Raw genomic sequence first — 23948 nt, forward strand, 5'->3', positions numbered from 1 at the left:
GAATCAGAAAATTGAAACTTCTATCAGTTGTCGCAACTTCAAAGTACAACCATGGAATCCCAAATTTAAATCAAGATTTCCGTCTACAAATTAAATCTGTATTTTACATGATATATATATTCGATAATTTCTTCGGTAATCCCGCATAGTAATTCAGACTGCAATCAAATACATTATTCATGCGCTGGTACGATAACTCCTCAACCCAACATTCATTCATATATAATGATCTTCACTGCGCGGTGACACTGAAACCATGGCGCAAGAATTGTCATCCAACTGGAAGAAGTTACAAGGAAAGATAAAGGCCGAGTCTACCGCAACTTCTTCATCGGCGACAAAAGCTACAGTTAAGCGGAAAGCCGACGAGGGAGCCCCGTCTAAATCTCAGCCAAAACGGCAGAAGCTACAGAACCCATCCAAACAGCGGCGGGAGCAGCGGCCATTATCAAACACATCTAATAAGTCTTCTCGTAAGCCCACTTATACACATCCATTAAAGAAACCAATGGGCGTCGCCCAATCCTCTGCCATTGCCAAAGGCACACCAGCAACTATCACGCCTTCACTCGCTCTCTGGGCCGAGGACAATGACATATCGCCAGAGGACTTGGCTGAGGCCTACAACCTGGGCGTCAAAAACAATGCCTCCCTTATGGCCGCCGAGCCGGCCCGTGTCAACGAGGGACTGGCGCCCGGAGTCGACGTCGGCAAGTACATAGCGTTAGACTGTGAGATGGTTGGTATAGGACCCGAGGGGCGGGAATCGGTGCTAGCACGTGTCAGCGTTGTCGATTTCCACGGACGACAGGTGTACGACTCGTTCGTGCGGCCACGCGAGCCTGTGACCGACTGGAGAACTCATATAACGGGTCTGACTCCGCGCATATTATTACCCGTCGCACGCAGCTTCGACGAGGTGCAAGAAGCTGTCGCGGTGCTCATGCGTGGACGCATTATCGTCGGCCACGATATCCGGCACGACCTAGCCGTGCTACAGCTAGACCATCCCTCGGGGCAGATCCGGGACACTGCACGGTTCGCCGGGTATAGGCAATACGGGCACGGACCCAAACCGGCGCTCAGGGTCCTGGCGCGCGAGGTATTAGGAGTTGAGATTCAGACTGGCCATCATTCGAGTATCGAGGACGCGCGAGTCGCCATGCTGCTCTTCCGGAAACGAAAGTCCGATTTTGACGTCCAACACGCGGGTAAGTACGGCTTGCCTACGGAGAAAACGATAGCGAGCGAGAAGGTAGGTGTAGATGGTAGTAAAGGGCAAGAAGCAAAGTCAAAGAAAGGAACGGGGAAGAAGAAAAAGAAGCGGCATTGATGCAGACGAAATAGGTGAAATAAAAGGAAGTATGCTCTTGAATGATCTTATACTAGCTCTTCGCGGGTTTAAGACTATAGTAACCTCATCAGTACCTAATACCTAATTGTTACTTTCTTATTCCCAGTTGCCAGCGTTACTAGGTGAACATCTCCTATTAGCACTCTATAGAGCTGTACTCCTATTCTATATCTCTCTCTAGAACACACAATCGTAATACCCTCTATTCCAAATCCAGGTGTATGCCACACCGTGCAATCGTACAAAAGGGTAATATAATCGTCTCTAAAAAGGGAACTATCTTCTATACGTCCCTTCGACCACGCCCTCTATTTTTATTAAACAGGAATATCTTCCATCAATTCCATCGCTCCCTCCCTTCCAACCGTGATGATGACGTCGCCCAAGGTCTTTGTCACGAACCCAGCTTCGCAGTAGGCGAAATAGTACTATAGAGATGTTAGCAAATCTGCATCGTGTACGTATTCTTTTTCATAGTGTTAGGGTTATATAGAGGGAATAGTAAAAGTTCATACCTCCCACTTCCGTCTAAACACGTCTACCTCCCGCGCTGACATACGCGGATGCTCCGCCTCCAACGCCGGTCGAATCTTGGACTCGAAGTTGAGCATGAAATTCTCCCTCCAGAGACGCAGCGTCTTCGCGTAGTGGCCTCCGATGTTCTCAACCCGCTCTATGATTAGCGTTCCCTTGGACTCCTTCGAGATGTGGTTAAGGAGTTGGATGGTGGACGGAAGATAGCCGCCGGGGAAAATGTGTTTGTTTATGAAACTACCGAGGCGGTTAGCATGTGGCTTTCACCATGTAGGGTCATTAGCATGGGTACGAAAGGGGCAAATGGTTATCTCACTCTTCGGACTTGGAATAGGCCTCGTGTCTCCCTTCTGGCATCGTAATGCACTGAAATATGGCAATGCCGCCTTTCTTCTTCAACAGCCGATCGACACATGCGAAATACGTACTCATGTATTCCTGGCCGACGTTTTCTAACATCTCTATAGAGACAATCTTGTCAAAAACCGCCGTATCCGGTAAGCTACGGTAGTCGAGTAGTTGCACATCTATCCGACCTGAAAATCCTGCCTCATCGATCCGCTGTTCTGCTAGTTTCTTTTGCTCTTTTGACAATGTTAGACTTGTTACCCGGCAGCTAGTCTTTCTAACGGCCTCGATAGCGAAAGACCCCCAACCTGTCCCGATCTCTAAAACATGATCGGTAGACTTGATCTTGGCGCCGTCGATGAACCGTCTCAATTTGGTCATCTGTGCCTCCTCAAGAGTTTCTTCGGGGTTTTTATAAGACGCCTCTCGAGTCTGCCAAATAGGGCATGAATAAGTCATATCCTCCGAGAGGAAAGCCGCAAACATGTCATTACTAATATCATAGTGAGCGGAGACATTCAAAAGCGCATTCGACAGCGTATTTGTAGTTCGGGCAATACTCGATACCGCTCCAGATATCGAGGAGAATATCGTAGTGCCATTGCTTAACTGATCTCGGTTTGCAATAAAAAGCTATAAAAAGTTCCATGTCAGCCGTGATATATTGGCAAGAGAGGCAAGCGAGGCAAGCTTCAAACCTGAAAGAATGCTGTCAAATCGACACACTCAAATTCACCCAGCATATATGATTCCGCAAACCCCATATCGGCAAAGAGAAGCAGTCTCATCCAGAAAGCATCGTCTTTCACTCTAATTTCAACCCGGGGGATTATGTCTGCTTTCCGGGCTGGGCGTTCTCCATTGACGGGTTTGGGGCCCTTCGAGGAAAGCCTTTGCCCATACACCATTCTTGTCCCCGTAGGCTCGTCAACTAATAGCAGGGTGCCAATCTCGAGCCTAGAGAAGACAGAAAGCACAGCCGGCTTAGCTATTGCCAAGGCCGGTCCCCAGGTTAAGCTTCCTAAAACTCCGCGGACTAGATCGGCGCCCCGGGTGAGCGGCTGGGCAATGACTGATGGGATTGGTGGGATCATGGTTATGTAGGGTAGTTACAAGAACACTAAGGGGTAACAAGACTTTTCTGGGGTATATTTGATGGTTTCTTAAATAACTTTCTTAAATAACTGAGCATATCAGGGCACTTCCAAGACTTATAATATATTAGAAGTGAAAAACATAAAGTGAAAAACATAAAGTGAAAAACATATGGACAAGACTAACCTAAGACAAAGGGAAGAAAGTGAGACGACACTAGGGAGACTCCAGGTCACCCATGTCACGTAAAAGCAATAGTGTCCACTCGTCACTAGTATGCGGTCTAAATCGCCTATCTAGGTATGTACGTGGACTGTTGCATTCACCCCATCTTTTGCTCCGCTGCTGTGTGAGGGCAGAAACGATAATATGAAAATACCATGTTTCTTTCGACGGAGGAGCCGACTCGTTCAGGTTCGGACAGGGGTATGCAAGACAAGAAAAAGACGAACTGGCCCCAACCTGTTTCAGGATGCACATCATCTACTCGGTCCTACAAGCTTTGCTGTAACCGGAAGTAGATCATATGTGACGCCGGAATAGCAGAAACATGGAAGCTTAGTACCTAGGTTAGATTATAAGCATTGACATTTGAGGCTCCATACCGCGATAGAATGGTCAAATGATATGTTCGTATCACGACATCTCGCGGCATTACCCTAGATTGGGACTGGAAGAGTAATGGTAATTTTTACATTTTGAAAGTAAAGATGCTATTAGTTGCTCATACTTGAGTTTGTTGGGTAGATGTTTTATTGCTTTCTGTTTTATCGCTTTTGGGGCAGTGAAAGACATGTGGCGGTCAGTACCGCTGCTTCCATGAATAGTGTTACGAGAGAAACTACCTAACCTAGGTTAATGATATCTCGGAATCTTTATCTTCCCCCCCGGTCATAATAATGAGATAGGTAGGACGTCTATCGAAACACTAGGGAGTTATCTATCTATAACTAACTAGTTATAGCCTAACTATACTATATTCACATAAAGAAAGCTTGAGGGGATTTGGTGAACTGGTGCTGGGGTATCAGGTGACCTTGACGCTGATCATGTGATCATATTTTAGTATAAGTACCATTTATGGTCGCACACACCTATTTTACATAGTATCATCCACTTTCAATACAAGTCATTCCTTTTCCTTCATTCATTATATCATCATCTAAAAGTCCTTGATATCAGGTCTAATAGGGCTTGATCCAAGGCCAGGACTTCTAAGTCTTGTTCATTGGTAACGAAAATAGCATTTGGTAATTGAGGAGGGTAGTAAATAAGAGGGATAACTAATAGACAATAGGGATATGTAATAAGGCAATGAATTCGATCGATGAGGTCTTTATTAACTCCTTTTTGAGGCGAAATACGCCTTGGCGATATGCTAAAGCCTGTATATTGAATATATCCAATTAATGCATAAACTGGCTTGCATATATCGAGGCACTTACAAACGCAACGCGCTCTTTAATTGATTTATTAGTTGTTACGCGTCGTAAAGCTTTATTCCCATACCGCAAATAACCACTTAAACTTCTCGATAGTACTAAGCAAAAAACACCAAGATGGCGCACCCCGTTTTCACCGTCGACTCTCAGGAGAATATCCAGAAAAAGGCCCAAATCCACTTACTACCATGTCGCATACATCATGATGGTGAAGTCAAACCAGTTGAAACGTACTGGAGCCCCAATGAGAGTGAAGGTATGACGATAGCAAATACTCCTTAAGCAACTCAATTAATTCCAATATAACAATGCAGACCAGATAAAGACGGCTTATATCAGAGGCCGTAAGCTTCATGGCAAAGTTGTGAAGTTGCCGGAAGGTTATTATGGCTCCGTGGTTGAGAAGTCAACGCCAAAGAAGCCAGACCAAAGTCGAGAGGAAATGGTTGAAGATCTTGAAATTATAGAAGACCCAGAAGACCAGCTCGAAGTAGGTGTAATGCAAGGAAAGGGAACTTTTGATGAATTTGTGGTCTGGAATCACGAGACCTTGGCCGACTCAACTGAAGATCCGTACTTGAGAGGTATGGAAGAGTGGATATCTTTTGCAGGACAGGTTTGTTGACATGACTATGTTACTAAAGAAACAGGAAATAAGCTAATAGTTGACATGCAGATACATTCATATCCATCTGGAAAAGCCTCAGATAACTAAACTCGATTATATGATATTCCTTGGGATTCGGAGACTTATATTATATTATATTGTCTTGTAGGGAATCTGGCATACGGGTCACTCTTGGTTTAAGGGCATGGTGTTCAGGAGTTCACTCACCCAGGTGACAGTCGAGACAATGGGTAGATACAAGGAACTTATATGTCTTAATAGAATCCAAATTTAAAGGTTAATATACTAGGCGGCCAATATAAGAGATTGTATTGCAACTTGATCAATTACAAGTTCCAAATACATATACGGAGTTAAGTACCTAGGTACATAAGTGTAAGCCAATGAGTGCTATGATTGGTTGACTACTGCTGCAGGTACCACAGCTTAGGGAGTCTTAGTTGCCGACTACCGGTATCAACCAACCTTATCGGGGAGCTTTAGTTTCTCTGCCCCTCCAAAATAATTCCAATCACTTACATCTTCCTCTTATCAACCGTACAACCGTACAACCATTTCATCAAAACTAGACTCGCCGCCATTAGATTTCATCATGAGTCCAAGCGCACTCAATACCGAGGCTGCCGTGGGCCCCGAGGGACCCCGGCAGAAGAGCCGTGCCACCGCCGATACGATACGGGTGGGTTGCATCGCTATGGTCGAGAAGGACGGACAAGGTCGTCGCGCCGAAATTCTGAGCATCAGAGATACCAAAAGCGGCCGCCAATTCTACTGCAACTTCGACAACTTCAACAAGCGATTAGACGAGTGGGTACCCGTTAAGAGGATAGATTTCGATCAAGATGTCGAGTGGCCGAATCCCGACAAGGACAAGCCTAAGGAAGGGAAAGGCAAGAATTCTACCGCGCCCAAGAGGAAAACCGTCGGAAATAAATCACAGAAGCGACCTGGGAAGAGGGAACAATCGGTTATGTCTGAGGCCGTCACGCCTATTCAGTGGAACGATTTCGCCGATAGTCAGTCGCAATCGAAAGCCCCGTCGACGCCGCGCGATCTCGAGCCGAAGGCCGGAGAGACTCCCGCGGCTAATGGCGACGAGATGGACATAGATGAAGATGAACCAATACACGAAGTTAAGAAAGAGAATGGTTTCAGCAGGGAAGCAGAGATAGAAAAGCTGCGGACCGGTGGCTCCATGACACAGAACCCTACCGAACTCGCTCGAATACGAAATATATCCACAGTCCAATTCGGTCAATGGGACCTGTTCCCCTGGTACTTCTCGCCATATCCGGAGTCGTTTACCCAAGAAGACATGATATTTATTTGCGAATTCTGTCTGAGTTACTATGGCGATAAGAAGGCCTTCTCTCGGCATCGACATAAGTGTACTCTCCAACATCCGCCCGGCAATGAGATATACCGAGACGACTACGTATCGTTCTTTGAGATTGACGGGCGGCGGCAACGGACCTGGTGCCGGAACCTATGCTTGTTATCTAAGATGTTCCTCGACCACAAGACTCTCTACTACGATGTGGATCCTTTCCTCTTCTACGTCATGACACAGAAATCCGAGAAGGGCCATCATCTCGTAGGCTATTTCTCCAAGGAGAAGGAGAGCGCTGACGGATACAACGTCGCCTGTATTCTCACCTTGCCCCAGTATCAGCGGAAGGGGTTCGGTAGATTGTTAATCCAGTTTTCCTATGAGCTCTCTAAAATCGAGGGCAAGCTGGGATCCCCCGAAAAGCCGTTGTCTGATCTGGGTCTTCTCAGTTATCGCCAGTACTGGTCGGAGAATATACTGGAACTTTTGCTTGAGTGTAACGAGCGGGATGAGAAGTCGAGCATTGAACAGATCTCGACTTCGCTCGCCATGACCACTCAGGACGTCGAGCACACCTTACAGGCGCTCAAGATGCAAGTGTATCATAAGGGAGAGCACAAGCTAGTCATTCCGGACTCATTAATCAAGCAGCGAGAGAAGTCTAAGCTAAAGAAGAAGCGATATATTTCGCCCGAGCGCATCCAGTGGAGACCCCCCGTGTTCACTGCTTCTTCGCGGACTTGGGGTTGGTGAGGTGTTTAATATTGGGATGTTATTATAGCGTTAGAAAGGGAACGTGTACACTACTGAATACCTAGATACCCCATTTTCGTTGCGGACTGCTGAGAGTTTTTGTCAGCTTGTATGTGTGCTGTTTATCGTGATATTCAACGTTTTCAATTTCGATCACTCCGCGAGACGGCCTGCTTCGGCAGTATTCAACGAAGGGAATGAAGTATTCAATTTGAGCATATCTTAGGTTGTTGGTTAGGTAACTGGTTTTCAAAAGAGAAGACAGTTTGACAATGTTATCCGCCCCGCAGGTAAGAGGTAGTAGTGTTCTCATCCAGTCCAAGGAAATCTCGTAGATGAAATCTGAATAACAGGTACGGAATAGGGGTAGCAAATGAAAAACCACAAGGCAATCTACCCGTCGATGTTTCCCGTCGCATCACAGGAATCTCTTTCGTCTCATCTCATCTCATCTCATCTCATCCGACATCATGTCCCAAAAGAACGAAACGTAGCGCAGCAAACCACCCTAATAAACATAAACACCATCGTCCTCGCCCTCCAACTTGCCCTCCTCAGCCGCCTTCTTCAGCGCCTTGACGGCGCGCGCGGCCAACTCCTCGACATGCGCGGTTTTAGCAACCGCGACCGCATCGGCACCGACGGCATCGCTGTTGCCGTCGTACTCGCGCTGCTTGAAGAACGGCACGTGCAAGTCGTTGGCGGCGAGGGCCTGCTGCGCGCTGGCCACGAAGGCGTCGTCGAAGGCGGGGCCGGCGACGACGACGATTGCCTTGGGGGCGCTGGCGGCGGTCTCGAGCTTGAGCTTGTCGTCGGGTTGCAGGTAGACGGGGGCTTGGCCGCGGAGGACGCCGGGGAGGGCTTTGATGGCTAGGTCGGGGATTGTGGAGAGGTATACGACTAGGGGGGGGAGGGAGGGTGGTTAGTTTTTAGCTACCTAGGTAGTCTTAGGAAAAGGGGAGGGGAGGAGGAGAGGAGGAGAGGAAGAAGAAGAAGGTGGTAGGGGTGGGTTTATATAACGACGAGTATCTTGGGTAACTGGGTAGGTAGGTAGGTAGGTAAACTAAACTGCAATAGACATACCATCGAAATCAGGCAGTACGGCCTCGCTGAAGGCTTTAGCTGTTGCCTCGAACTCGCCTAGGAGGATTACCGGGATGGCCGACGACGGGATTTCTGCGTTGGTCGACATGACTACCGTGTTGGTTGGTTGGAGATGGAGATATTCCAAAGCGAAATCGTTGTAAGTGAGTGTTGGTGTGAGTCTTGACTGCTGGCTACCTTAGAGATCGTTTCTGCTCGACAAAAAGGTAGGTCTTAAGCCTCAGGGGCAGATCCTATTTATACCTTACTTTACTCCTGCTCTCAGTCACAACACGACACGTCGTCACCATCTATTCTCGTCATCCAGAGCGGAAACCCTAAGTTTGTCCATCGTGTTCGCTCCGAGTATTACACTCACGAGACACTTCGTTCTAGTCTTGTTCTAGTCCCCCCCAGCATCACATCATATATTCGTACACTCGTAGCCTTGATCGCCTCCCAACGATGTACCCCTTGAACAGGCAGCCTTCCTCTTCTCCTCCTCCTCCTCCTCCTCCTCCCAAACATGCGACCAAGACAAAAAGTTCCCCTGACCCTCTCGAACGAATTACAGAAACCATCCAACACTCCCACAGTACCACGCCATGCCAGCATTTTCGTGCCCCCTAAACGCCTAGGCCCTATTTACCTACATCAACCATATCGTGCAACAAACCATCGGGAGCCCCGCGCCGCGGGGAAACAAGTAGCCTCTGCCCTGCCAGGCAGACGAAGCCCTCCACCGATACGTCCCACCTAAGCCTCCCTACGCGACGAAGCAAACAACCCGCAAGCGAGGCTGATGGCCCGGGCCGTCGCACGCGAGGTGGCACCGGGGCACCGCGACCTTCCGACGTGGTGCCACGTCCTCGAGTCCGACTTACGCGTCCTGCCGTCTGACAAGTCGGCCAGCGGGACGGCAACAAACCAATCGCTTCCAACGTCGTATTCATTCCCTTTTCATACTTTAGGTAGATAGGTACGCACCTCACCTACAAAAAGACCAGAGGGCCATAATTCACCCGAGCCGAGCCTTCTGCCACCGTACACCGTGTCATGTGGAATATCGTCGCAAGGCTGTGAGTCAGACCTTCGGTGACATTGTGCGAGGCTTCGGGCACGACTAAGGAACAAATAAGTAATAGGTAGGAGAATTATACCTGCTCGCCTAGCTTTGGAAGCTCAGGAGATCTGGGGTTTGTGAACTGGCTACGCAGAGCTGAGCATCTGATATGGAAAGATGGATGGATTGCTACACCTAGAAAACTGTTGGATATAATCAGTCATTCGGCGATCTTCGTGTAAGGCGACTTCGTGGCCTAACCCTAACCTTTTTCTGCCTCTCGTAAAAAGCTTGAGGAACAAGACCTATGTATAACACAAGGTCGAATATAGTCGTGCTGCCAAACCCTCAACTACTAGGAGCCATGCAAAAGTAAGTGACGTCTCTAGACACAAGTCGCAATCAAATCAGTTCTCTTAGTACTTACTATCAAGTAAAGCACGCAGTTCATAAATCTATCGCAATCATCATATCCCGATTCTAGTCGTCAGCCCCTAAAACAAGGGGCGAACCCAGTAATAGATTACCTAATGAGGAGAGAGACATAATACTCTAGTCCGATTTATGTTTTTGTTTCCCATGACCGAACACCGAAAGTCAAGTAGATTCACCATATCCTACCACTCAACATAAGCATCCCCGCCTACTTGACGTCCCGAACGATGGCGTTAATCGCCTTGGCAACGTACTCGACGTTCCGCGTGTTCAGGCCAGCCATACTTATACGACCGTTCTTCGTCATGTAGATGTGATAATCAGAGCGGATCTTCTGAACTTGGGTTTCAGATAGGCCGGTAAAGCTGAACATGCCAATCTGATCTGTGATGTGGTTCCAGGTGCCCGGGGTATCTAGCTCTTCTATCTTCGACCGCAAAGCCTTGCGCATAGACATGATGCGGCCGGACATAGTCTTCAAGTTCTCCTCCCACTCAGAAAAGAGCTTTGGGTCATTGAGGACGATGCTGGCGATACGCGCGCCGTATAGCGGAGGATTTGAAATCTCGGATCGCTGTAGAATAGATAACTGAGATGCGATTCGAGTGATGGTAGCCTCTGCATCCGATGCGGGAGCAGTCACCACGTGGAAGCAACCGGCTCGCTCACCGTATAGACCGAAATTCTTGGCGAAACTCTGTGCTACGACGAACTCGAAGCCCTGTTCGACAAAGTATCGGACGGCCGCATTGTCACGCAGCAGGTCACCCGACGCAAAGCCTTGGTATGCGGAGTCGAAGAAGGGGAAGTGGTTCTTTAGGCGAATCACCTCCGCAATCTCCTTCCATTGCTCGAGGGTAGGGTCGACACCAGTAGGGTTGTGTGCGCAAGCGTGCAGCAGAACAACTGATCGTTCTGGAGCACCGAGCAAGGCGGACTTCATACCCTCAAAGTCAAGTCCTCGTGTCTCCTTGGAGAAATAGGGGTAGCTGGCGATAGGGAGGCCAACATTGGTAAAGATTTGGTGGTGGTTTGCCCACGTAGGGTCAGAAAGATAGACCTTCTTATTTCCTTGGTAAAACTTGGCAAGGAAGAGAGCTCCCAGATGCACGGCACCGGTGCCTGAGATGGTCTGGAAAGATGTAACACGCTTCTCCTTAACAGCGGGAGAATCGGCACCACCGAGGATCAACTCGGCGGCTTTGCTAGTGAAAGAGGCAATACCAGAAATAGGGGCATATTCGTGGTTTAGCTCGGGATCGTCATGGAGAATATCGTCTGCCTATTTCGAAAGGGGAGTAAGTAATCAATATTTCATATATAGTATAAGTCATTAATATGAGCCAATATAGGAGCTTGGGAGGTATGAGATAGGCAGTTTACAAAGAAAAGACAATACCTTCTTTACTACTGATAAGATCCAAGGCTTAGCATTATCGTCACGATAAACACCGATACTCTTAGTTACTAGTTAGCAATAATATCTCATCAAAGTAGCAGAGGAGGGGCGAGATGCGGTGAGACATACCAGATCTACTTTGCTGGGATCTTCATCAGCTCGGAAAGCTCTCACGAGTCCGAACAGAGGATCCTCCGGAGCTTGAGGAACGACATCAGCCGTGAAGCTGGTTGCTGATGGTGGCGACATTTGTTTGGCTAAGCTTTTGACTCTGGATACTGATTGACCGTGGTAGGATGGGTCAAAAGGCATGTTCTTGAGAGGGAGGAAAATAGAGATATATAAATGTGTTAATGCAGATGCGTAAGGTTGCAAGGTCGCAAGGTCGCAAGGTTGCAATATAGCAGGGAGCGCAGGACACCGGGGGAGGGGCGGTCGCCTGAAGTTGCTTGGGGGAAGTTTGTCACAGTGGGCTGATGGATATGAAACGCGGTGGATGTTATAGGTCCGTTAGTAGGCGTTAGTAGGTCTGCTGCATGAAGAATGGTCCAATTCGGTGCCACTCTCACGTAGGCGTACCTTGGTATTGAATAATAATAGAACGAGGAAGAGGTTCTAGGCGTCCAGTCGGAGGGGAACAGCAGATATGGCGGGGTTCAAACGGGCCAAGCTAAGGATGTACGTCAGAGGTTTAGCGGCGGGGAGAACGGGAAACTGCAAAGTACATGTATGTATGTATGTATGTATGTATGTACTTACATTGGGTATACCTGATTGAGTAAGTCGGATAGAAGGAACAGAGGATGGAAGTCACGATGGGTTAAAATTTTAAAGTTAAGGTAGTAACTATAGGCAGGTAGTAGGGAAGAGAGGTTCTAAGGAAAACAAATTGGAGCTGAAGCCGGAGTTGGAAAGAGGTCGCTAGTCCTAAATGTATTAAATGTATTAAATGTCTTAAATGACATAACAAAGACTTTTGATTAATAGATAGATCTACTTGCTAGTGCGTGCATCTTTATTTTATATTTTATAGGAATCTACTAACCTTAGGTACACAATTATACCTAGGTAGTTTCACGTTCAATATAGCTGATCCGGCTAGAAACCCAAGGCTAAAAAGTTTCAATTCGCTCTCCTTCGACCGAGGTCCCGCATCCGTAACAGGTTGCCTGACTTATACGGGAAACTCAGTATTGTCGTCATCGGCCAAGGTCACCGGACCCATCACAAGTCACGGCCAAATACGGGTCGGTTCGAGTAGGCCGAATCCTTTTATGTAAGCTCGGCATGGGATCTACTCTTTAGGTATTCTTTAATTAGAGCTTCCTTTCCTAGACTCATCTCCTAATATTGAACCTGCCATTTCTGCTTGCGCACCTATAGTAGCTTTAATCACATTGATTTTGCATCAGTTAGATGATGCCAAGAGCCTTCAAGTCAACCCAAGGAGTAGTTCGACTAGGTGTTATTGACTAGACTATAGAATAACTCGGCATGTGATTTCTTCTATAACCTTCAGCCTCTTCACATGCTTTTTCTTGTCGTACATTACTTTATCACAACATCCATCCGCATATAAGATAGGTAGTCTTATATAACTAAATCCCATACTATCAAAAATGCGCATAAGCCGCAAGTTGCAAAAAATGTGTACCTGGCTGGGCTTGCTTTCCGCGTTGCTTCCCCGAGCTGTCTGTTAGCTCCCCCTATATTCTCGGTTGTCTTTTCCGAATCAGCCACCAGCTGCTCAATACCCGCCGATTGTGTCGTTAACGTGTCTATGAGTTGCGTTTGGAGCTCTGATATTTCAAGCAGTGACTTTTCTGCAGTCCTAAAGTCCATGTTAACTACGCTCAACCACCTCTATCACGCAATCAAACTTACCTGACTTGATCTAATGTGCTCTCGTAATGTTTGAGCATATCTTGGTTGTCCTTCTCGAACATTTGTATTTGTTCCGTAGTTAAATCTCCTGTAGGGGCGTAGGTCGGTGCCTCGTCGGGAGGCAATGCCTGACTTGCCCTCCTCTTTGACTCCGCTGGACTTCCCGCCTCTTGCACACTCGCTAACGCGCCCAGGGGAATATCTTGTTTTCGTGACTTAGCCAGCACGCTCCTACTCTTCTCCATTTCTCTCATTAACCGTATCTCCATCATATCTTGTTGTGTCTTGACGCATTCTTGGAGTCGGTGCCGTAAAAGCCACAATACGCTATCTCGGTGATTGCGAATGGTCTTCACTTGTTCTTCGGCTTTAACGTGTTCGGGTGGTTTGCTAATTGATGCGCCACCTGCCGCCCATGCTCCTAACGCGCCTGGACCGCGAGCGAATTTCTTCTCAATTATCCTAGACTCGATTTCCGATCGTGCTTTCTCGACATCTTCGAGGCGGCGGATGCTCGCATTGAGCTCGCGTAGCATTTTCTTCGCATTGGCATCTATCTCCTCGCGCTCTCGATCCGAAAGCGGCCTCGATTGTTTGTCTGAGTGCGCCGATCGGATCAAGGTCTTTCGCGGTTGGGCAGTTGAGAGATACGATTGTCTTATATTCCTAAGGTCGGCGTGGAGTGAAGCTATGTGTGAATTCTGAAGTCTCTGGTTAATAACAAGTTTATAGGGTATATGTGTGTTCAAGCGCGAGTACTTGCTATTCTATAGGCCTCCTTCAAAAAATCGTCCAAGCTGTCCAAGCTAAAGCTTCGTTTTGTAATAGAAGCTTCATGTTGCTTAAGGAAACCATTGAAAACGGGAGTGAGGTCGGTCATCATGAGTACTGAAAGGTGTGGAAGTTTAGCAATACGACATGCTTATTATTGTAGCGTTGAGCATTTCCAGCTCTTTTCAGATTGCGAACAGTCTAACAGTCTATTGTGGCAGAAGCTGGCAACCTGTTCAATTCAATGTACAATTCCCGATAATGCACATAATGATGCTATCTGTTGGTCGGTAAAAAAGCAGAGTTGATGCCGACGTGGCTTGTATTGAATGTGGCTTTTATTATTTAGAGGTAGGTAGCAATGAGGCGCAGTTCGAAGTACAGCAGGTGCAACTGTGTTTGACCCAATGCCCTGGAATCGAGTTGATGACCCGATTTTGTACCGATATTAGGTATTCCGATTCTAGAATTGCCCAGCCTTCAACTACCGACCCGGCTTTAGCCTGCGTCAAGTACCTAACCCAAGGAAAAGAATAATGCTGAATTCACTATCAAATGAGGCTCCTGCTATTGTTAAACGTTTAACAATTAATAAATAGTTACTGACGAACAGAGTCGTATTTCCACGGTTAGCTACATAAGGCGACTTTAAATATATTCCCTAACACAATATATATTCGACGTTATCGCCCACCATCCCGACTTCGCAGTTAAATTTACTGCCCGTTTTTTCGAGTTCCGTAAATCGGTTAAGACTTTGCCGTCTCAACCCCCCCAACATTGAGAAAATGAAATCCGGCAATGATAGCACTGCTTATTGGAGCAACCACCTGCCTTAAATTTTCACGGGAATAACACCGATGGGGAGTAACCGCCGTAGAAAACTGCGGGAATAACCATTAGGGAAACCTTAGATAGCCACTTACCATGCAGCAATATCCACTTTCCGTATACTGAACCTTGTTAGGGACCGCCGAAAGGGGGAGGATAAGAGGTAGGTAATGGGTACGAGTCCGGTCTTGCAAAAGTCCTTCTACCCTATTCTCACCGCCGCTGGTTATGTTGATGTAATCGAATCGTGATATCGTGGCAATGAATGACAGTGAGAAACCACCGACGACAACATCAAAAGATCATCATGATGAGACACGAGATCGCCCTTTCAAAGAAGAGGAATTAACATCCCAGACGCTTCGCCAAAGTAGTGACCATGCCCAATCAGGAGACACGGACGATGACGAGGACATTCCCGGCTCTGAAGATGGTGCCGAAGAAGAAGGCGAACCTCGAGACCTCGAAACGCTCTCGCGAGTGTCTAGCGGCCCACCTTATAGTGTCTTTTCGCCCTCCATGATACGATGGTTAGTTTTTATGAACTGTATCTCGGCTTTCATATCGCCCATTACGGCGAACATCTATTTTCCAGCCATCCCAGCCCTATCGCGAGACCTCGGGGTCACCGTTGCACAGATCAATCTGACGTTGACGACTTATATGATCTTCCAGGGCTTGGCGCCTACTTTCTTCGGCGATTTTGCCGACGTCGCCGGAAGACGGCCGGCCTTCATTATTGCTTTCACTATTTACCTTGGCGCCAATATCGGTTTGGCCCTGCAGCGGAATTACGCTGCGTTGCTTGTCCTCCGGATGCTGCAGAGTAGTGGGAGTAGCGGTACGCTCGCCCTCGTTTATGCCGTGGTTGCGGATATCGCCCCAACCTCCGAACGGGGGAAATATATGGGCATCGTCGGGGCAGGTTTGACGATAGGACCTGCCCTCGGTCCAATTATTGGCGGGTTGCTATCCCAATACCTTGGATGGCCAGCTATATTCTGGTTCTTATGCATTCTCGCCGTTGTATGGATGGTTCCCTACGTATTGGCGGTCCCGGAAACGGGGAGAAAGGTGGTAGGGAACGGATCTATTCCACCACAGGGTTGGAATATGACACTTCTTGACTACATCCGATTCAGACGCGAGGCCCGAAACCGACCAACCGGCCAGGTGAAACAGAAGCTCCAGCTCCCCAATCCGTTCAACACTCTTACTATTGTAGGTAATAAGGACATGGCCATGATCTTGTTCTACAACGCTTCTCTCTATATAGGCTTCATGATCGTCACGTCCACTCTCGCTTCTCAGTTTGCCGATATTTACCACTACAACGACATCCAGTTAGGGTTGTGTTATTTGCCGATTGGTGGAGCAACTACAGTTTCGTCAATCTGTAATGGTTATATGATAGACTGGAATTTTCGACGTATAGCCAAAAAGTTAGGCGTCAACATTGACCGGAAACGCGGAAACGATCTCAAAGGATTTCCCATCGAGAAAGCCCGTCTCCAACTGGTTTACCCGCTAGTTATTATTGGGGCTTTAGTATATATCGGCTTCGGCTGGGCACTGCATTACGAGGTCCACGTAGCTGTTCCTCTCGTACTATCCTTCTTTATCGGGATATGTGTCACCGGTCCTTTCCAGATCATAAACGTTTTGATTGTCGATCTTTACCCCGGAGCCCCGGCAACGGTGACTGCTGCGAATAACCTGTGCCGATGCTTGTCTGGTGCCGTAGCAACGGCAGTAATACAATACATAATCGACGCCTGGGGAAGAGGATGGACTTACACGTTTATCGCCTTTATATTTACGTCGTTCTCTCCTGCTCTTTGGGTTATTCAGAAGTATGGGCCTAAGTGGAGAGAAGAACGCGTAGAGAGGATGAGGCAAGCCGTAGAGAAAAAGGAGATAGAAGCTAAAGAGAAGGAAAGCGTTGCAGCTGAGCAGAATAGTGGTGTCCTTGGAGAGTCACAAGCTTCGTCCGGTTGATCCTTGTTGACATTATCCAAGTTAGACTATGAACTTCCATATAAGAGCATGGGTTAAAAATTCATACGGGCTATGTTCTTGGTGGGATCCTAATTTAGAACACGATAGAATTTCTTTAGGAAAAAAATGGTAAATTAATCTTAGAACGTGAGAATCTTACGTGTCAAGAGCTTATTTATTAAGGATAATTTCTTCTGTCTCACCGGCATTTGGTGATTATGTTACACAAGGTAAAGATGCAAAGAAGAAGCTGGCTATATATGAGACCATGTACTGAACTTGAAGTAAACCAAAGAAAAAGTTGTATCAAAAACTCCGAAGCCAAGGCAAATAGGGGAAGTTCAAGTTGAACAGACGTCAGAGACCGTTTACCGTTTATATGAATATTTACGGATATATAGATATACTAAGTTCGTCGCCCCGCTATCAAGATGTTCATCTGAATCTCTTCTAAAGGCCCGAACCTATCCTTGTTTTCTTAAACAATCAACTTTGTGAAGCACAATTTCATAATCCTTGAAAATGTAATCGATACTTCGTATCTTGGATATGACGCGTAAATTACCGTGGAAAAGAGTCGAAATAGGCTCGATTAGCACTCCACGATCACTAACGTCGACTCCTATTAGCCAGCAAAAAGCAAAGCGCGAGAATACTGACGATGACGATAAGCAAGCCACAGCTTCACCTACTCCTGCTAAAAGGGTGAAGAGCTCCCACTCTGTACCTGCATCCCCGGCACCTAAAATTACACCTCAACTTGGATCGTCACCGCCTTCTCTAAAGCCACTACCCGAAAGGTACGTGCACTCATCGTCACCGATCATGAACTCGTCTAACTTCATATTTAGCTATATGATTGAGGGTCTTGACCATGACGACTTATATCGCATGGTAGAAGATGAATTCTTATCGACGGCCCAGCAGTTCACGGCCCATCTTCATGCAGCCGAGTATCATCGTCTAAAAGCAGCATCTAAGTCTCAAAATGCGGATACCATCAGGGATATCTCGAGACCAGTGGTTGGGCAGATGACCGACCTGGTCAAGCAGAAGCAAGAACGCAAGGCTCGTCTCGAGAAGCAGAAAGCAGCAACGAGAAAGGCGAGGGCCGACATAAATCGGAATGATGACTCTACCGCGAGTGAAAGTGACCTGTGGCGTTCCGCGTCTTTGCACGGACTCATGGAGAGCCCAAGAAAGAAAGCGGCTCGCCTTGATAAGTTGACCAAGGTGGTGACTACGACTCGTGCTGCCGCTGGTTTTAGCACAGCCAAGTCCGGACGGTTATTTCCTACTTCTCATCCAATTCGTAAAGATATTACTGGTAGTAGACCTATACCTAAATCGACGCCGCAGCAGGATAGTGAAACAGAAAGTGACGACGATGAAGACCTAGACGGCCCTTCTACTAAGATGTCTACGAACTCGGTTAAGAAACCCCTACCATCTATGGCTCAACTCCCAAAGCCAAGGCAAGTCCCAAGTACTACAAGTAACAACCACCCCCTACGCCGCTCAGAGAATATCCACCCCATCATCCAGCAACCAGAGGCCAAGACCACTACAGAGGCCGCATCCTCATCCTCCTCCGAGGCCGACGGCAACGGAGACTTCCTAAGCCGCCTCAAGCAACGCCAAGAAGACCGCAAGCGCAACCGGGAGCAAAGAAAGCAAGCAGCGTCAAACAAAGCACAGTCGTCAACAACAGATGATATCATTCCAGGCTTTCTCTAGACTACCCAAGTTATAGGTACCTAGTATATATACAGTACAGCAACAATCACAACGACTCAGACTCAAAAGGCGTCTGGAACGGCTGTTCCGCCTGCGGCGTAATACGCGCCAAATGCCTGCGCTGCCCGGTCTTCCAGTCGTGCAGCGCCGAGTGCTGCGTCACACGGTTATCCCAGACGACGACGGTGCCCTCTTCCCACTTGACGCGCGCCTGGAAGTCGGCGCCGTAGGCCAGGTGGTCGTATAGGAATTTGAGGATCGCGTCGGATTCTTCCTTCTTGAGACCGACGATGCTGCGGGTGACTGTTGGTTGGTTGGTTGGTTATGATTAGTGGATGCTTTTAAGTGGGTGTGGCGTGGTATTAGGGGGTGGGAGGAGGGGAATAGGCACAGGAGGGACTTACATTGGGGGTTCACGTAGAGCGCTTTCTCGCCGGTTGCCGGGTGTGTTCGCACGATGGGGTGTGCGTTTACAACGGGCTCTCGTCTTCTGATGCCGCCTCTTGCGCTTGAAGCGTTGGCTTGCTCGATCCCAGAGTGAGTAGCCTTCAGGCCGTGCAGACGCTCCTGGAACAGCGGGCTCAGACGGTTATACGCCTCTGCAGCATTCACAAACAAAGTATCGCCACCAGTTTCGGGCTTGTCAAGAATGTACAGGAAGGTCGTTCCAGGCGGCTGCTGCTCGTACGATACGTCCGAGTGCCAGGCCACAGAGCTGACGGTATTCTCGAAAAACTCGGCATAGCCCTTGTCTCCCTCCCCGCGGTGCACGAGGTGGATCTCCGGGTGGCCTTCAGGCGAGCCGGAGGTCGGGTGGATGTGGTGACGGCCAAAGTAGCCGCCGAACTCGAGGGCCTTGTCGATGGGCAGGTCGGCGAAGTCCTGGTCGCGGAAGGCGACGACTTTCCTCTCGGCTACGTAGCGGGCGAGCTGGTCCTTGCCGGCGTCGTTAAGAGAGCTTAGTTGGATGCCGCGGATTTCGGATCCGATGGTGGGCGTCAGGTCGACGATTTTGGCGCTCGCTGGGAGGAGGTCGGGGTATGTGGTGTCGGCGTCTTTGCCGTGCTCGTAGTGCTCAAAGGGCTTTAGAGGCTCGTACTTTTGCTCGGGGTTCCACGTTGGCAAGTAGTTAGGGTACTACAGGAGGAGAATCAGCATCGATCTATGTCAGAGGTTAGAGACTCAAAAATAGGGTTAGTTTACCTTTGCGGCCCTAAGTCCCGTCCTACCCTCCTCGACCTCCTTATCGTACTTTAAGGGAGCAATCTCCTTATACGCGCCGAAGAATCGAGTCGTCTTTAGATGCTGCGGCAGAGCCGGAGTCTCGGTAACGGTGGAAGTAGCAGAGGGAGCCATAGTTGCGAATTGGATATGTTAGATACCTAACCTATCTAGCTTTGGATTTCTCTATATATCACTACTATGTACTAGGAAACCAGAGCAGAGCAGATCTATCAGGTCCTAGGTACAGCTAGCTACCTTAAGTAAATATATATATAATCCCCGTAGTGTACTCGACCACACCAAGCTAGAACTAATGAACTGATGTGCTCGCAGGGACAGTATCACGCAACCCATCTCCCGTTCCAATAGGAAGTCTCATATCCTCAAGTATCCCACAACGTCCCCATCCCACGGTTGCCCACACCCTCCCTGATCTCGACTTATCAGATTCCGATCGGAGCTTTAGGCGGTTCTGTCTGGCTTTGGGGGGGGGGCGAGAATTCGACCCCGCGCTTGGAGAACGCGCATGATGTTGCTATCGCCAAGTTCGATCACGTCATTTCGTCTGGCTGTTTTGCAATCTCCCCTCCCTGCTCTAACCTAGCCTTGCTTTGCCTTGCCTAACGAAGACAGACATAGTATGTATTGCCAAAATCAATGTGTAACGCGATATCGTATCGCTTGGCAGACTTATATTTGATTTATTAGTGTTTATATCCATCCTCGTTCTGCGGCGAGGAATATCCGTCTAGGCGGAGGAAGACGCCATCTTAAGGAGTATTGCGATAGGGCTTAGTCTTGCGGCCAACTAGCCAGTCGTTGACTTATTCTTGCGAGAAGTGAGCTCGGGTTCGGATCCAGACATGTCCCCGCCATCGGTACGAGTTCCGAAGTCCGTTGGAGACAGCCGGGGGTTCCCGGGGGAGCGGCAGCGGTAACGGAATATTTCGCGTGCGGGGGATGATGAGGTCGAGCGCAAAGTCCGGGGACCTTTTAGTCAATAATAATTTAATAAAATACCTAGGTATCTATATTGTCTTAATACTCTACCTTGACCATCTAGAAATAGGCGGCTATTAACACTTGCCCCTTTACACGGTCTCTTTATACTATTTAACTAGGTTAAGCTTATCTCATCACGATCTTCAAATCTAAAATCCTGTCTTACATAGTGGCGCTTATATACATGGAGGAGCGTATGTCGTATACGGTATACATAGTATAAGCAGAGCTGTAATTCAGGTGCATACTTCTATTTCGCATAACACATTGCCTCGGACTGGCCGAGCGCTTACATTTAGCTAAGGAGCGCGGCACAGCTCGTCCTTACCATTCAGATATTTGGGTCTGATGAAGACTTGATACTGAATACCCAATGCCCAATGCATAGGGCTGAACAAGGAGACCTCATCCCTAATCATGGCGCGCTGGGGCGAATCCGACGAAGAGAATAGATGATTGGTTATTTATTAAAGGCTAGCGAGATACTATACCGTGAAGATGTCTAGCTCGGCGGGTCCTCATAGGTTTGCCCCTGGCCAAGCAGCCAAGGTAGGTCTAAATAGATGAGGTCTAAATAGATGCTTGCTTGCTTATACGGCTTATGCATGGGCTGCGGTAATCGCGAATTCGACGTCCAAATCATCGCGAGTCTTAATCTTATCTCGTGTATTTACCCATTAGCTCAACATGCGTCACGTTGAATACCGCTAGGTGGGACCGGTAAACAATTCTCAAAGGTTGACTACAACAACACACCCTACATACCTAGGTAGGCATCATCGACGGCCATCTTGAAATGGCAAACGACAGGATCTCGCACCGCAAATATGAGTCTCTTCAAGAGCGGCCATCTACACCTAAGTTCAGCTCTCATGATAGGATAGACATGGACGCCTATCCTTCCGGTACCAAGAGGGAGGGGGACGAATTGCCTGAGCACTTCTTACCATCAGAAGTTATAAACACTCGTCAACATCATGTTTTCCGATTTTGGCCTTGGGAGATTGGTTCGATATTTGTTGCAATAGGTTCGATAGCGGCTACTTACTCGATTCTATCCCACTTCGACGGACACGAGGTGCCAGAATGGCCGTTCAGTATTAATCTGAACACTCTCATCGCCTTGATCTCTACCGTTATGCGAGCAGCAATGCTTGTAGGCGTCGCCGAAGTCATTAGCCAGACAAAATGGACCTGGTTCTCCCGACCGCGACCGTTGAGCCACCTACAGTATTTCGACGAAGCAAGCCGCTCTATATTCGGTTCCCTGAGCTTACTATTTGTCGCCCCTGGAAGTATGCTAGGCATAGTCGGCGCTCTTATTACCATTCTATCTCTCGGGATAGGCCCGTTTACCCAGCAAACCGTCAAGTCTGTCGCATGTCTTCGGACACATACCGAAGTAAACGCGTCATTGCCCGTGGCCCAGTACCTTCCTGGGAACGAAACCTATTATAGAACCGCGCCCGGACGTTGGGAATTGTCAATCGACACGAAGGGAGCGCTAGTCAATGGAATCGTCAATCCGATGGGCAATGATACCGCTATTGTACCGACCTGCCCTACTGGAAATTGCACCTTCACAAGCCACAACGGTATCACGCACGCTTCTATAGGCTTGTGTAGCTCGTGTATCGATACCACTTCATTCATTAAGAGAATAGCAACCAACAGGACCGGCGGGTACGATAATTATACTCTTCCTACTACCGGTATGTGGGTGAGCCCGGATACAGACCAGGCGTATCTGAACGTGGACAACGGCTTGCTCCAATGGGCAGCATCCCTCTTCACTCCCGAATTCGAGTCGGTGTGTCCTGAAAGTCTACTCAATGTGACCGTCTTAGCGCTCACAAAAGCGACGTGTTCGAAAGACGGGGACAAACTCGATTGTCCCATTACCCATGGATACAGCGGACCGACAGGTATCGTAGCGACTTCGTGCACTCTCTACCCGTGCCTGAAGAATTACGATGCCACCATGATGAAAGGTGTGCTTTCGGAGAAGATTGTCTCGACGGAGCCCGCGCGTACTAACTGGGTAGAGGCGAATATAACTCAAGGAGAGATTTATCCTACCATGAATTGGACCACGCTTCAGAGTCCGTGCTTCCTTGATGGCCAGTCGTATGATCTATCCAATTTCTCGACGGTCCTTGAAAAAGAAGGGAGGGTATTCACGGGTATCAACATCGACGGGACAAACTATACCGCACCAGACGACTGCATGTACAAGATGGGCTATCCGTACTGGTCTGCTCTAAACAAGTTCACGAGCGAAGACTTGTTCAAGGGCATATGCACGTACAACAGCCGACAGGGTCAATTCGTATCGTGCGATTCGAAGTGGTGGCTTTCCAGCTTTTATAGAAATGACGAGGCAAGCTTCGAGACGCTAAACATGGCCTTTGACCAGTTCTCCACGGCCGTTACCAATAAGTTCCGTACGACAGGCTCGGATATCTATGACTGGGGAACCCAAAAGACGGTAACAGGGCTGGTCAACGAGATGACGGTGTGCACTCAGTTCCAGTGGCAATGGCTCCTGATGCCAACGATCTTAGTCGTTGCTACGGTTGTGATCTTGATTGCTATGATAACGCAAAACCTACGCGACCATAAACAGCCGGTGTGGAAATCATCCTTACTGCCGTTATTGTACTATGGATTCGGACAGCGAGCGTACCAAGAGGATCCAAGTAGACCTGTTATGGACCTCTCGGAGATGAGTAAAGCGGCTGCGGAAACAAAAACTAAATTCCGGAATGGTGCCAGGGCAGGTTTCGTCAACGTTGCTCCGAGTATGGACGAGTTAGTTATGCAAAGGGGGAGAAACGTTGAAGTTGACTCCCTTTACGGGGGCCGATAGTTGAAAATATGTTGTACCTGGTAGATTTAAAATAAACGAAGCGCAATGGATTTTATAAATTGTATTGATGTTTATTACGATAAATCACTTAGCTGCATATACCGATTACTATTTACCGCTTAAAGGTATAATGCTCTACTACATACATAGGTAGTGTATGTAACTAGT

General features: G+C 48.1%; 11 protein-coding genes across 11 annotated transcripts; 6 read left to right on the forward strand and 5 right to left on the reverse strand.

The window, feature by feature from the left end:
* Nucleotides 1–19: 19 nt before the first annotated feature.
* On the forward strand, nt 20–1502 carry F4813DRAFT_252325 (ribonuclease H-like domain-containing protein). The gene has a single exon (XM_049240167.1). The coding sequence runs from the start codon at nt 257–259 to the stop codon at nt 1331–1333; it is 1077 nt and encodes a 358-aa protein (XP_049095522.1). The 5' UTR covers nt 20–256; the 3' UTR covers nt 1334–1502.
* Nucleotides 1503–3438, reverse strand: F4813DRAFT_252328 (cyclopropane-fatty-acyl-phospholipid synthase). The gene is made up of 4 exons (XM_049240168.1): nt 2935–3438; nt 2205–2869; nt 1870–2125; nt 1503–1782 (listed from the first exon to the last, which is right to left on the reverse strand). Exons 1-4 carry the CDS (start codon nt 3328–3330, stop codon nt 1672–1674), a joined length of 1428 nt encoding a protein of 475 aa, XP_049095523.1. The 5' UTR covers nt 3331–3438; the 3' UTR covers nt 1503–1671.
* A 1378-nt stretch (nt 3439–4816) lies between these two features.
* Nucleotides 4817–5716, forward strand: F4813DRAFT_252345 (ribonuclease H1 small subunit). The gene is made up of 3 exons (XM_049240169.1): nt 4817–5029; nt 5088–5389; nt 5450–5716. Exons 1-3 carry the CDS (start codon nt 4891–4893, stop codon nt 5486–5488), a joined length of 480 nt encoding a protein of 159 aa, XP_049095524.1. The 5' UTR covers nt 4817–4890; the 3' UTR covers nt 5489–5716.
* Nucleotides 5717–5780: 64 nt separating this feature from the next.
* On the forward strand, nt 5781–7671 carry F4813DRAFT_252417 (histone acetyltransferase). Its single transcript, XM_049240172.1, has one exon. The coding sequence runs from the start codon at nt 5994–5996 to the stop codon at nt 7482–7484; it is 1491 nt and encodes a 496-aa protein (XP_049095525.1). The 5' UTR covers nt 5781–5993; the 3' UTR covers nt 7485–7671.
* Nucleotides 7672–7894: 223 nt separating this feature from the next.
* On the reverse strand, nt 7895–8854 carry F4813DRAFT_252364 (uncharacterized protein). Its single transcript, XM_049240170.1, has 2 exons — nt 8568–8854; nt 7895–8384 (listed from the first exon to the last, which is right to left on the reverse strand). Exons 1-2 carry the CDS (start codon nt 8674–8676, stop codon nt 7993–7995), a joined length of 501 nt encoding a protein of 166 aa, XP_049095526.1. The 5' UTR covers nt 8677–8854; the 3' UTR covers nt 7895–7992.
* A 1042-nt stretch (nt 8855–9896) lies between these two features.
* On the reverse strand, nt 9897–12030 carry F4813DRAFT_252385 (PLP-dependent transferase). The gene is made up of 3 exons (XM_049240171.1): nt 11594–12030; nt 11465–11524; nt 9897–11347 (listed from the first exon to the last, which is right to left on the reverse strand). The coding sequence occupies exons 1-3, from the start codon at nt 11774–11776 to the stop codon at nt 10274–10276; spliced, it is 1317 nt and encodes a 438-aa protein (XP_049095527.1). The 5' UTR covers nt 11777–12030; the 3' UTR covers nt 9897–10273.
* A 782-nt stretch (nt 12031–12812) lies between these two features.
* Nucleotides 12813–14410, reverse strand: F4813DRAFT_374225 (uncharacterized protein). Its single transcript, XM_049244901.1, has 3 exons — nt 14112–14410; nt 13349–14049; nt 12813–13295 (listed from the first exon to the last, which is right to left on the reverse strand). The coding sequence occupies exons 1-3, from the start codon at nt 14229–14231 to the stop codon at nt 13055–13057; spliced, it is 1062 nt and encodes a 353-aa protein (XP_049095528.1). The 5' UTR covers nt 14232–14410; the 3' UTR covers nt 12813–13054.
* Nucleotides 14411–14642: 232 nt separating this feature from the next.
* Nucleotides 14643–17150, forward strand: F4813DRAFT_374226 (MFS general substrate transporter). The gene has a single exon (XM_049244902.1). The coding sequence runs from the start codon at nt 15212–15214 to the stop codon at nt 16946–16948; it is 1737 nt and encodes a 578-aa protein (XP_049095529.1). The 5' UTR covers nt 14643–15211; the 3' UTR covers nt 16949–17150.
* A 188-nt stretch (nt 17151–17338) lies between these two features.
* F4813DRAFT_252536 (uncharacterized protein) lies at nt 17339–18853 on the forward strand. The gene is made up of 2 exons (XM_049240173.1): nt 17339–17748; nt 17800–18853. Exons 1-2 carry the CDS (start codon nt 17498–17500, stop codon nt 18683–18685), a joined length of 1137 nt encoding a protein of 378 aa, XP_049095530.1. The 5' UTR covers nt 17339–17497; the 3' UTR covers nt 18686–18853.
* On the reverse strand, nt 18732–20041 carry F4813DRAFT_393600 (TauD-domain-containing protein; the record flags this gene model as incomplete). The annotated part of the gene is made up of 3 exons (XM_049247442.1): nt 18732–18988; nt 19090–19822; nt 19889–20041. 3 exons carry the CDS (start codon nt 20039–20041, stop codon nt 18732–18734), a joined length of 1143 nt encoding a protein of 380 aa, XP_049095531.1.
* A 1756-nt stretch (nt 20042–21797) lies between these two features.
* On the forward strand, nt 21798–23780 carry F4813DRAFT_383216 (uncharacterized protein; the record flags this gene model as incomplete). The annotated part of the gene is made up of 1 exon (XM_049245915.1): nt 21798–23780. One exon carries the CDS (start codon nt 21798–21800, stop codon nt 23778–23780), a length of 1983 nt encoding a protein of 660 aa, XP_049095532.1.
* Nucleotides 23781–23948: the final 168 nt, after the last annotated feature.

This window comes from Daldinia decipiens (genome assembly GCF_022478715.1).
Source record: "Daldinia decipiens strain CBS 113046 unplaced genomic scaffold F4813scaffold_46, whole genome shotgun sequence".
Classification (NCBI taxonomy): domain Eukaryota; kingdom Fungi; phylum Ascomycota; class Sordariomycetes; order Xylariales; family Hypoxylaceae; genus Daldinia; species Daldinia decipiens.

What these genes read in the sequence shown, in the direction of transcription:
- F4813DRAFT_252325 (XM_049240167.1), top strand. Translation starts at nt 257, where the DNA reads ATGGCGCAAGAATTGTCATCCAACTGGAAGAAGTTACAAGGAAAGATA.
- F4813DRAFT_252328 (XM_049240168.1), bottom strand. Translation starts at nt 3,330, where the DNA reads ATGATCCCACCAATCCCATCAGTCATTGCCCAGCCGCTCACCCGGGGC. An exon ending in ATTTGACAGCATTCTTTCAG is followed by an intron (nt 2,870 to 2,934) that starts GTTTGAAGCTTG and finishes AACTTTTTATAG; the next exon opens with CTTTTTATTGCAAACCGAGA. An exon ending in GCCTATTCCAAGTCCGAAGA is followed by an intron (nt 2,126 to 2,204) that starts GTGAGATAACCA and finishes CCGCCTCGGTAG; the next exon opens with TTTCATAAACAAACACATTT.
- F4813DRAFT_252345 (XM_049240169.1), top strand. Translation starts at nt 4,891, where the DNA reads ATGGCGCACCCCGTTTTCACCGTCGACTCTCAGGAGAATATCCAGAAA. An exon ending in GAGCCCCAATGAGAGTGAAG is followed by an intron (nt 5,030 to 5,087) that starts GTATGACGATAG and finishes ATAACAATGCAG; the next exon opens with ACCAGATAAAGACGGCTTAT. An exon ending in GGATATCTTTTGCAGGACAG is followed by an intron (nt 5,390 to 5,449) that starts GTTTGTTGACAT and finishes GTTGACATGCAG; the next exon opens with ATACATTCATATCCATCTGG.
- F4813DRAFT_252417 (XM_049240172.1), top strand. Translation starts at nt 5,994, where the DNA reads ATGAGTCCAAGCGCACTCAATACCGAGGCTGCCGTGGGCCCCGAGGGA.
- F4813DRAFT_252364 (XM_049240170.1), bottom strand. Translation starts at nt 8,676, where the DNA reads ATGTCGACCAACGCAGAAATCCCGTCGTCGGCCATCCCGGTAATCCTC. An exon ending in CGTACTGCCTGATTTCGATG is followed by an intron (nt 8,385 to 8,567) that starts GTATGTCTATTG and finishes TCCCCCCCCTAG; the next exon opens with TCGTATACCTCTCCACAATC.
- F4813DRAFT_252385 (XM_049240171.1), bottom strand. Translation starts at nt 11,776, where the DNA reads ATGCCTTTTGACCCATCCTACCACGGTCAATCAGTATCCAGAGTCAAA. An exon ending in ATCCCAGCAAAGTAGATCTG is followed by an intron (nt 11,525 to 11,593) that starts GTATGTCTCACC and finishes CTAGTAACTAAG; the next exon opens with AGTATCGGTGTTTATCGTGA. An exon ending in TCTTATCAGTAGTAAAGAAG is followed by an intron (nt 11,348 to 11,464) that starts GTATTGTCTTTT and finishes CTTTCGAAATAG; the next exon opens with GCAGACGATATTCTCCATGA.
- F4813DRAFT_374225 (XM_049244901.1), bottom strand. Translation starts at nt 14,231, where the DNA reads ATGATGACCGACCTCACTCCCGTTTTCAATGGTTTCCTTAAGCAACAT. An exon ending in TGAAGGAGGCCTATAGAATA is followed by an intron (nt 14,050 to 14,111) that starts GCAAGTACTCGC and finishes CAGAGACTTCAG; the next exon opens with AATTCACACATAGCTTCACT. An exon ending in AGCACATTAGATCAAGTCAG is followed by an intron (nt 13,296 to 13,348) that starts GTAAGTTTGATT and finishes CATGGACTTTAG; the next exon opens with GACTGCAGAAAAGTCACTGC.
- F4813DRAFT_374226 (XM_049244902.1), top strand. Translation starts at nt 15,212, where the DNA reads ATGAATGACAGTGAGAAACCACCGACGACAACATCAAAAGATCATCAT.
- F4813DRAFT_252536 (XM_049240173.1), top strand. Translation starts at nt 17,498, where the DNA reads ATGACGCGTAAATTACCGTGGAAAAGAGTCGAAATAGGCTCGATTAGC. An exon ending in CTAAAGCCACTACCCGAAAG is followed by an intron (nt 17,749 to 17,799) that starts GTACGTGCACTC and finishes CTTCATATTTAG; the next exon opens with CTATATGATTGAGGGTCTTG.